At 52.9% G+C, this 11,552-nt stretch overlaps 1 protein-coding gene across 1 annotated transcript; it reads right to left on the bottom strand.

The window, feature by feature from the left end:
* Positions 1-630: 630 nt before the first annotated feature.
* On the bottom strand, positions 631-7,392 carry CDCP2 (CUB domain containing protein 2). Its single transcript, XM_027649059.1, has 6 exons — positions 7,312-7,392; positions 5,286-5,633; positions 4,860-5,204; positions 4,038-4,391; positions 1,363-1,541; positions 631-1,162 (listed from the first exon to the last, which is right to left on the bottom strand). The coding sequence occupies exons 1-6, from the start codon at positions 7,385-7,387 to the stop codon at positions 848-850; spliced, it is 1,617 nt and encodes a 538-aa protein (XP_027504860.1). The 5' UTR covers positions 7,388-7,392; the 3' UTR covers positions 631-847.
* Between the last annotated feature and the right edge of the window lie 4,160 nt (positions 7,393-11,552).

An 11,552-nucleotide genomic window follows, 5' to 3' on the forward strand; every position in this document is an offset into this window, starting at 1 on the left:
TCCACACTCCAGCATCTCGGGCTTCATGGCACCACAGCCTGCCAAGCCACAACAGGGTTTGCTCATGTTTTCAGACCTCAGGAGTGAGACTGGTACAGAGTTCACAGCAGTGGGCACCTCAATATGCTGGAAAGGAGGAAAACACAGAGGAGAGGAGAGGAAGATTGTTCTCTTCCCTTCCAGCTGCTGGCAGCTGAGGCACTCATAGTGAGTCCTGAGAGAAGGTGAGACAACATGCGAAGATCAAATGAGGAGCTCCAGGGCATGGCAAATTCATCTCATCACATCACCCACAGACATCCAGAAACACCACCTGGGAGCATCTACGTGAGCTACATCTGTTTGTGCCAGGTGGAGATACCTACACCACAGCTCCATGGTCCCCCCCAAGCATGGGTGGGAGCATGGAGAACATTTGTTCGGCATACAGCAATATTTGGGGATGGTTTGTACCTTCAAGAATTCAGCAAGAAATAATTGACAGGATGATTTGCAGCCATCGGCAAACAACGCTACTTTCCTGAAAGCAGCAGCACTAGAGGGAAAACAAATTGAAGCAGGTGCAGGAAGAGTTAGGAAGCGCAAGAATTGCATTCCTGAGCCAAATGGACAGATTGAGACAGAGGAAAACAAATTGGGAAGGGAAACGGCTGCGTATTGCCTGGATTTTTCAGACACTGGAAGGAGGTGGAAGTTGGGTTCAGGCTCAGTTTCGAGGCCTGCGAGCTGTGACTCTGTTCGGGCAGCTGTGTTTGTGCTCAGCCTGGCCTGAGGGCTAATTTTGGGGTATGTGTTCGCCCTGGGCATGACTGGGATTGCAAGCCCTGGAAATCTGGAAAGCAGCATCCTACAGAAGCACCAGCCCCACCACTGCGATGACCATGAGGAGCCCGGCCAGGATGCAGATGCTGATGAAGATGATGTCACTGGTGTCCTGGCTCTTGATTTCATGGGCATCCATTGCTTCCCCCTCCCACTGCTGGGCATCCACCAGGTTTTCTGCCTGGCTGAGCCTGGATGGGTCAGGGCCAGCAATGAGGGTCACCGAGGCTTCCTTCCTCTTTGGCTCACACTGCACCTCGTACTGGTGGATGTCCTCTTGGTCACCCGCTGAAAAATCGATGTAGAGGGTGCTGACGATGACGGACGTGTTGTTGCGCCTCTGCAAGACAAGGGTCACAGCTCATTAGAGCTTTGTGCACTTCCTTTTCACAGGGGTTTGGAGGGGTTGGCCACGAATCAGATGGGTATCTACTGGGAAGATGTGAGAGGGACTGGGAATGCCTCTCTGCAGCCAGTACACCAGCACAGGGTTAACCATCTACCCAGCTTGCTTTAAAGGAGGGTTTGCCGACTGCTCACCTGGGATTCGGTGCCGCAGGTGTCGAACCTGGTGTGTATTTTAAAGTTCCTTCCAACCACCCGGGCCGCACAGGAGGGGGTCCCCAAATAAATCCTATTCCTCTCCAGCTGGGCCAGAGACTGCACAGGGATCTGGATGTGGAAGTCTGTCCGGGTGCAGCTGATGTTCATGGGCACAACTATTGGGATAGAACTCATGATGAGTTCTCAGGAAAAAGGAGCAACACCAGAAATGCAGAAAGCAGTATCAGTGTTTTAGTCCTGTCCCATGCCAAGGGCAGACACAGATGTCTCCCAGGCACTGCCCTGCTTTCTGCCCCAGGGAGAGACCTCACCATCAACCAACCCCCTTGAAACTCATCCTCCTTCCCAGGTCTCTGAGTGACACACAAGTGCCACTCATCATCATGCAACATCATCATGCTGTCACTACCACTCTCCATCATTGCAAATCCAGTGAGACATTTGAGTTGATGCCCAGGACCAGACCGTGAGAGCTTTGTGGATGGCTTGCTGTGGGCACAGGGCTCCCCTGCATCCTACAACACTCCTGTAAGAGATGCTCTACAGGGATGAAATGGAGGGGATGTCTCTCAGAGGGACCCCACGCCTGCATGGAGCGATGCAGCTGCTTGGTTGCCCCTGGGAAAGGATGAGCTAGATCCACGGCCCCAGGGCATCCTCCCAGTGGATGGCCCAGCCCAGATCCTCCTGTCACAAGTATCATCAGCCCTCCACTGCCCTCCGAATGCTGTTTTTGACGGGGAGCTGGTGAAGAGAGTGCACAGAGGGAGCTGCTGTTTAGCCATCCAGGATGCCGAGACAAAGAGCAAGGCAATGGTGATCCCAGCCTCTCTCCACCACTATCCCTTTGGCATCATATTTGGCCCCTCTGGATGCAGAAAGCATCCATACAGGGAAAGAAGCAGGGAGGAAAAACACCCCCCTCTTTAAAGTGAATTCATGCTCAGCTTGAACCAACCACTTGGGCACTATGAATTATTGAATTATTCCAGCTCCTCCTGAATCTGGGAAGATGCAATAAAATCATTACGAAAAAATAGTGTGACTTCGCTTCGCTTAGTGCATTATAAAGCCATTAGAATATTTACCAAATAACTAAAGTGCATTAGATCAAGAAGAGGAGAAAGTGGATTCTCTCCCCTGCCGTGAAGGCTTTCATTCAAATGGCCATAAATCACACACGCCCAGCCCAAGCCGTGCCCTTCAGTGGGCCCGAATGGAAAATATCTGCATGGCTGAAGGGGTGTGGATGTGGAGGCTGAGGTGCCCCTTTGCCTCTGGGGGCTCCCAAGGAAGCCAGTGGTGGGGAGAGGCCAGTGTGTCCGGTGGAAGCAGCCACTCTCCTGGTAGTGCTGGCAGCTGGATGTGCCACACAGGAACCTAATCACAAGCAGATGCTGGAATCCCTGGGCAAACACAGCCAGCAGCTTCAGCTTTAGGAAGGGAGGCTCAGTTTCACGTCCAAGCTTTTGTCCTCCCCTAACATGCATCTGAACAATGTGTGTACCAGGGGATGCAGGAACCTTGGGCAACTGAGAGAAGTCACATCCCTCTTTGTGATGGGACACACCCCACTCTTCACTAGCACCCCATCTATGTGTCTGCAACGTCCTCTGTTGGGAGCAGGGTTTTTCCATGACCAGATACAGTGAGGCCAAGATTCTCTCCCTGCACACTGCTGTAAAACAGTGGGAAATAAGGACAAGGACGGGGACAGACCGGCTGTGCACACTACTGCCTAGTTGATGTTCAGTATGTCTCTCCCTCCAGAGGCTGCAGAGGCTCAGGACAAAACTCCATCCCATTTCTTACTCCTACAGCCACACACCCCGATCCTTTCTGCTGCACTGGAAATGAAGAATGATTTTGCAACTGGGGGGTAAAAGCTAATAAACCCAGGGCCATCCTCCCCAGCCCCTGGGCTGCAAGTCCAGAAGTGCTGCTCTGGCTCCAGCCCTCTGAGGAGGCTGCCCTTGGTTGAATCATCCCTGACCTGCAGGTCAGCTTGGATGTAATTATCTTGAAATACAACAAACGCCATAAATTTGCTGGTGTTTGAGGTGCAAAGGTTGGCAAATGGAGGAGGAAGGTTACACACCGCTCCGCCCACCAGCTGTGGATGTGCCGGCTGGGACACGGGGCATGCCGGCAGCAGGGACGTGCCAGGCAGGGCTGGCTGGCTGGATTTGGGAATGCTGTGCCCCGGGGGCCCTGTCCTCCCCTGCAGCTGCCAGTGGAGGAGGGGGCGCGGTCTATTGTCTGCCTGCTCAGCCGGCTGCTGATGGGACCGAAGCATCCTGAGGAACAGGAAAAAGGTTGTGATACTTGAGCTGGTCACCTGCCCTGGGGCTTTGGTTCCCTAAAAAAACCCCTGGTTTTCTCCTCTGAGGGAGGAATAGGAGCATGACAGTGGCAGAGACACAGGAATCTGAAGCTGGAAAAGCATCTCCTGAATACTAAACACAACATGGAGCATGTGCATCTTGCACTCTGCAGGAGCTGGAGCTCACTCACCATGTCTTCCTCCACCCCAACCCTAAGGAGCCATGGGCTCTACTCCTGCAGAAAGGAACCATCACCGCGTGGTCCTTCCAGAAATTGCATGTTCTGATGTAACTAAAGCACTGAGGAGCACCCAAGTGAGACCTCACCTCCCACGTAGGCGATGGAGAAGCCCCTCTTGGCTGTGTTGCGGTCGGTGTGGAGAATCAGGAGCAGCTGGTTGCTGCGGGAGATGACGGGTGCCAGGCTCTCCCGCCCACACCACCGGCCCAGCAGGGATCCGTTCTCAGTGCCACCGTCAAAGGCAGACAGGTGATCATAGTCACAGCCACCTGTCAGGCTGCTCCGGCCCTCCAGCTCCATGTCCAGGAAGAACACCTTGACCCGGTAGCCCGTGGGCATATGGATGCTCCACTGGCACTTGAGGTTGTTGGGGTAGAAGCTGGGGTACTGCGGGCTAGAGAAATTCCCTTTGATGGCAGTGAACACCTCCTGGCACTCTCCTGCTCAGGAAAAAAGGGGAAGAGAAAATCAAAAGCAGACTTGAATCCTGCTGTGTGTGGATAAGCTGGTAGAGGAGCAATCACTTGTTATATTGCCCTTCACCTCACTGCTCCCCAGCCTTGTGTTTGGCTGATGGACAGCCAGCAGTTTTGGGGTATGTAAACTCCCAAAGTGGCCAAAGTCCTGCAGGACCACATGGGAAAACCCATATTCCCAGAAAATGGCATGAGCAAAGGAGAAAGGCGACTCTTGCTCAAGAGAAGGACAGCCCAGGGCCCAGGAAAGCAGCAGTGCTGCTTTTTACACAGCGTGGTGGTTTACACTTCACACCATCATCTCACAGGTTCTCACCACAGTGATCTCCTCCACTATCCTCTCCCTGCCGCAGGAGGGAGAGAATCACCACCCCAAACCTGGACCCATCCCTACGTTCTTCCCACTGCCCCACCACACAGACACCCCCGCACCTGAGTAGAAATGGGCCTTGAAGCCCCTGCCACCGATGTTGAAGTCCGACTTGAAGATGATGAGGAGGTGTGGGGTGGAGGAGACAGTGCGGGGTGGGCGGGTGCTGCCGCAGTAGCGTCCCAGGCGGGGGGCAGTGACAGTGGGGCCGTCGAAAAGGGCCACGTAGTCAAAGCTGCAGCCCTGGCCCCCCTCCATCTGGAAGTCAGCAAACACCAGGGTGAGGGGGCCACCGCCACTGGCCACCCCGATGTTCCAGCGGCACTCGGCATCGTTGGGGTAGCTCTCGGGGTAGCGGGGGCTGGTGATCTCCCCAGACAGCCCCGTCAGCTGCCCACCACAGGCATCTGCAAGGAGGCACAGGTGATGAAGACAGTGGGAGAGGGTGGATGGACAGATGCTCCACCACCACCATCTCTCCCTGCTACCTTTCTGATAGGCAGCGGCGAAGCCGTGCTTGGCCACGTGTCGGTCGGAGCGGAAGACGACAGCCATGACGTGCCAGGCGGAGGAGAAGGGTGGCGGGGGGCTGTGGCCACAGAAGGTGCCCAGGAGGTTGCCCCGGTCCCGGGCAGCCCCGTTGTAGACCTGGAGGTAGTCGTAGGCACAGGCGTCGTGGTACTCCAGCTCGAAGTGGCTGAAGGAAAGCAGGACAGAGGAGCCCTCGGCCACCACAATGAGCCACGTGCACTCCGTCTCATAGGGATATAGCCCCGGGAAGTTGGGACTGGAGAAATTGCCAGAGGGTGCTGAAAGCACTCCCCCACATTTGATGCCTGTGGGACACAGAGGTGGATGTGATGTTCCCTTTCCAGGGGAAGACTAAAAGAATGGAGATGGGATGCACAACACTGGCTCCATCCTACCATCAGCACTACTAAAACACCAGCACCCTGCAGACCTTGGCTGGGCTTGGCCACCCCCTCTCATTGGAGGACATGTGCCCTCCATCTCCTTTCATCCCTCCACATGATCCCTTTTCCCTGCACTGCCCCATTGTGTGGCTGCAGCAGGGCTGCCCTTGAGCTTATCCTGCTAGTGACAGCATGGTGTCCCCACCTATTTATGTTTGGGAAAAAGGAAGTAGAGAGTGAGTTTTAAAGGCTCAGAGGTTCCAGGTTCTCTGATGCCCCAGCTGCCCAGTCCTTCAGCTTTGTGCTTCTCACTGACCATCCTCCCTCCATATGATGGTGGTATCAGTGAATTTGAGCTGGGAGAAACAGGGGTGAAGGGCTCGATGCACTGAACAATGAGTTATGCATGTAGGGATCGATTTCCTAATGAAATCTTTATACTGAGACATGGTTATTATAAAATAAGGCTGGGAAGGGGGCAACTGTCACCTGCCCCTGGGTCTGATTAGGGCTGGGGTGAAGAGGCTGATATAGTGGGCACATACATCATGTCTGGGAGGGATGCAGACCCTATGTAGCCCTCGGGAGACATGTGTGGGTTCCCAAACAAGGCTGGGCACTCACTGCCATCAATCTGGGCCAAGTATATTGCAAATCAATAGTCAGCCAGTGCACTTTACTTTTCATCATGCTTGCTGGCACGGTGACCTCCCAGCAAGGGGAGGTCCTGCAGATGTGTGAGATGCAGCACCACATGAGTGTGTGTGTGTGTGTGTGTGTGTGTGTGTGTGTGTGTGTGTGTCCAGATCTAAAATCAACTTGCTAATTACTGGGGATAGGCAATGAAGTAATACAGGGGTGGTACTAAAGAAATAATATTGTTGAAATAAATACCCAGAAGGGGAGCCTGTGGGAGAGGCAAATAGACATGATGCAGGCAGATGGATGGATTAAGGGTCGGGAGCCTTGGGGTGCTCTGGGAAGCCCAGGTGGGATGTGGGGTGGCCACTCAGGAGCACATGCACCAGAACCAGGGATGGGGGTTGGTTTCTGATGCAGTCCTTCTGTGAGAAAGGCCCTACTGTTTTTGGGGAGAGGGATTACTCTGCCCACCCCACGCCTCAAATTACTGTGTAATCTGCTAACCTTGTCCTGCAATCTGGGGGGCATTTTATTACATGCCTGTCACATTCACACACATACATACATTCACATAAATGTACATGTATATGTGTGTGTATATAAATACATATATTTATATAGTCAAGTGAACTCCAGAAGTTAACAAACCCTTCACCAAAACACCTGTACATCACAACAGGACAATCCCTACCTGCAATCCTCAGTAAGATAAGTGTGAGGCAGAATACCAAGCACAGAGCAGTGTCCCACACTTGCTGCTGCACACAGTGACTCCAGATCCCAGATCCCAGCTCCCTGCCCCTGGCCTGAGCCAGCCCACTCCCTGAGAGAGAGTTGGAACCCACTCGCACCCCAGAGCCACCGTGGCACCCGCAAACAGCCCTCTTCTCCTCCTCAGGGACCATGGATGCCCGTCTAGCCCCAAGGTTCCCACTCGCAGCTGGGACCAGGTTCTTACCTCTGCTGGGAGCATCCCCGAGAGCCCCGCAAAGCACAGCCACTGCTGCCAGGTATCCCACCCCCGTGCTCCCCATCCTCCAGCAGGAAAATCTCCCCTCACTGGCACCCGAGCATCCTTTTGGAGCTGTCTATTTGGAAGGAAAAAAATAAATAAAGAGAGAAATAAATAAAAAGCAGGAGGACTGTAGAATTAATAGCAGAATGAATAATTCATCGCTTGTTTGAATTAAGAGCAGCAAGGTAACTTGATCTATTCCTCCCTTCCTTCACTCAGTTTTAATGATCTGGATCAAATGTCCCAAGGATTTACACTATACCAGATACCTTGTCAATACACTATATTTAGAAGAGATATTAATGTTTCAGATATGGTGTATAACGGCAATAAGTCTGGGCTGACAATATGCCCTTAAGGGGCCATGAAAATAATTTAGTTCGCCAGGCAAGCCAGTGAACCAAAATGGGAATTTCAGACTTACCGCGGAAAAGCACCTCAGGAATTAACATGATTTATACTGCGGCACCCACTGCACAAAGCCAGCTGGTGGTAAAGGCTAGAGAAACAGGGAATGGGATTTAAACACGGCCACGTCTCCGCACCGGCTGCCAGGTCAGCATCCCTGCAGCAGGAGTCCAGGCTCAGCGGGATGCTCAGCCCGGGAAAGCAGCAGTCGTGAGCACTAAAGATAGCAAATCCCACCTCCCCCGAGGAAGATTAGAGATGAATTGTGACTCATGGGCAAAAAAACATCGATTATTATAGAACCTGCTAAGGCCTTGGAGAATTGCCACGTTCTTCCATGCCGGCTCACACTCCTTCTCGCCCAGGCTTTTGGATGCACTCGGCTGAAGGTAATCAAGGCTTCGGATTTGGTGGGAAAGATGTGCTCCTTGTGCTGTGCCACGTTAGCTGGAGAAACCCCAAACCCAGCAGTGGCTCAGTTCCTTCCCTCCCACCCTGGAGAAAGGACTTTCCTGCTGCCACAGCCCACACCCAGATGAATGCCAGGAAACAAAATCCCGCAAGGACCTCCCAGCATGAGGGACCTGTGCTAAAAAAGTCACCTTCAAAGCAGCAGGGAAAGAAGTAGTAAGTATCTCTAAATCTCAGGCAGGAGACAAGTTGCATTTATTAATTAAGCAATGAGGATCGATGCTGAGACATTTCCTGTGGATTAATGATGGGCTGGGAGGAGCTGATGGCCTGAGGTGCAGCTAAGGACCATTAACACCAACTGGTCATGAATCCCCGGGAAATGCTCCATGCCAAGGTCATTAAGTGCCTGCATATATTTATGGGGAACAATAACAACAGTAATATTTGTACAGGCTCTCTCTCCACTGCCCGGTCTCGCTGGAGTCATGCCAAGGGCTGCTGCGAGCACTGGGGCATCCCAGCCAGGAGCCCTCTGTCCTAAGCCCAGCTGAGGTGGAGAATGTCCTGGAGTGTCTGTCCTGGGGCACTGGGCACCACTTCACCCCGCCAGGACTAAGGGTACATTGGAACAAGGAGGTGCAGGGCAGCCCTCCCTGTTCCCAGGTACTGTGTGAAGCTCTTGCTCCAGTGCAAGTTCTGGGAGATGCTGTGATGCCGTGTCACATCCTGCTGACCTCCCACGGACACTGCAGAGCTTAATTAGCTGCTTCCCTAATGGCTTGGAGAGGAGGTCTGTCCCTGTGCCTTGTGAAACAAGGGGCCATTGTGTGGGGCCATGCAGCAAAGAGGCAGGAGAGATCTGGCAACACAGCCCCTCCTCGATATTTCCATTGCCACAACCCTGGCTCAGTCAGGAGGAGTGCTCAGCCCTTCCAGCCCTGATCCCCTGGGCTCGGGGATAATGCGCTCCCTGACTTCTCCATTGCTGCACTATAGAGCAGGACATTCATCCTGACTTCTCCACCACTGCACTACAGAGCAACATGTTCATCCTGACTGCATTCATCTCCAGCAACACCCACTGCCCTCCAGCCTATCCACCACTGGCCTCAGCACCGAGGCACATCCCAGCATGGAGCCAGCGTCCGGGACACCAGTACCTACAGAGCTACTTCTCTCCATCCCTCCAGCTGGCCATAACCCCAGGAAATGGTATCACTGAAAATCGGTGACAATGAGGGGTCAGGGCTGTGCAGCAGAGCAGCTGTGCTCCCCCTCCCAGGAGACAGCATCCATCAACCACCGGCACATTCACCCTTCTCCTGACCTGGAGATGGCCATTCCCAGGCTGGGCCTGAGCCCAGGCAACTTGCTTGTCAGCTGCAGAGCCAGGCAGGAGTGGGAGACAGGGGGAGAGTGAGAGGCAGCAGGGAAACAGAGGAGCCAGGACTGGAGGTCAGGCTGGAGGTGCTCCGGGTCAGCCCAGGGTACTTTGCTCAACCAGAGACACAGTGGGTGATTTCAAGGTGTGCCATGTTGGGGCTGCCTTTGTTCCTCTGTGGGCAAATTTATAAATCATGAGTCAAAAAGGCATTTGATTCATTTAAACAGAAAGGATGTGATCAGGACTGTGAGACTTCAGAGAAGATCAAAGGTTTAAAAATGGTCCCCAGGAGAAACAGGAATTATTTAGGCAGGAAATAATGAGATGAAATTAAGAGGGTATTTAGGCTGCACATGAGGAAGAAGAAAGGAAGCAAAGTGAAGCCCCTCTTCCCAGCACAGCACTGCATGGGCAGCAGGGGCTTCCTGGAGCACAACCAAAGACCAGGGGCATTCCACCAGCATCCCCCTGCCTGGCAGGAGAGGCAGGATGTGAGCCCCTGCCCCGGCCATGCATCGGCCACCCACCACTGCAGGCAGCTCATGCACCTTAAGCTCCACAGATCCCCCAGTCACAGATCAACACTGTTTCTACATGAAACTGCCACCAGGGAATGGTTCCAGGCCTCCAAAAGAAAGGAAACCTGTCATCTTCCCTTGGCAGGGAAAATCCTGCCCAACAGCCTTTCCACTCCATGTCCCTGCCTTTGTAGGGGTCCATGCCAAGGTCTGAAAGGGGCTGTCTCTATGGGGGATGGCTGGGACAGGGGACTCCCAGCCTGAGAAACAACAAAAGGCAGGAGGGGGAAGGGAGAGAAGGGCAGAAAATAGAGAAAAAAGTGCCTAGGGGCAGTGTAAAGGCTCCTTCAAGTCCCTACTTCCAAGGACATCATGTCCCCCATGGAGAAAAGACCCTTGTCCCCTCCGGCACAGGCAGCTCCTCCTCCCGCTCGGCCGCAGCCGCCGTTGCAGGATCGCATCCCGCAGCACTCACAGCTTGCTCCGTCTCTCACCACCCTCCCTTGGAGCCACGAACAAAGACGGGAGCGGCGCGGCAGAACGGCCGGACCAGCTGGGGAGGGTTTAACCATCGTGGCCCATATGTGCTGAAATACCCAGACATATTGGGGTTGTGTTTAAAGGAACAGTCCCAGCTTTCTCGCAGAAAGCCGATGCTTTTCCAAAGCGAGCGTCAAGTTTTACCTTGGGCCTTTGCAAAAAAGGCTGGGTGGATTTTTAGCAAAATCATAAAAAGATAAAACATTTAAAGCAAGAAGTATATAAGCAAGGTTTTTGAATACTTAATATCTGACAAAAATATTTTTTCCATTTTCCTAGCCAAAGCCCAAAGTAGGGAAATCGACTGGAGAAAGCATCTCCTTATTTTATCAGCCCCATGCTGTGCAGAGGCATCTCCACTATGCAGTAACTTACAGTGGCTGAAGCACAGCTTGGATTGGAGCTGAGAGCTTGTCTTGGACCGAGCATGGACAACTTCTCTGGCTCAGCCCTTCCTCCAAGGAAGTTAACATAAAAGCTGCAGCTACACTTGATTAATTCCAGGCATTTGGTAACTGGAGACAAACCTCTGCAATGCAAGAGTAACTTACGTTCCCTCCCAATGTGTGAATCAGAGCCACCACTTCAGTGCACGCTGCTTAGTTTGTGTAACAAACACAGCTCCTTTGTGTAAGGTGTAGTATTAGACACAGGTACAAAATGAGGCATGAATGATAATGCAACATCATCTGGTACAACCACAACACGGCATGGACTGGGAATGAACAGAAAAACACAAAGGTGTGCAGGAAGGTTGTATTTCCAGGTGTTAATAGTAAACACAGTGGTCTAAGAAGGTAAAAGAGTGGACAGCAGATACCTTGCAGGAAAAGCAGAAGTATTTTGGACTGAAAGAGGAGAGGTGGACCAGGTGCACAGGCTGGGGGCTGTGCCAGGCTGCCATCCCCCAAGCAGCTCCT

The sequence above is a fragment of the Corapipo altera genome, unplaced genomic scaffold (genome assembly GCF_003945725.1).
Source record: "Corapipo altera isolate COAL_440 unplaced genomic scaffold, ASM394572v1 112, whole genome shotgun sequence".
NCBI classification, from domain to species: domain Eukaryota; kingdom Metazoa; phylum Chordata; class Aves; order Passeriformes; family Pipridae; genus Corapipo; species Corapipo altera.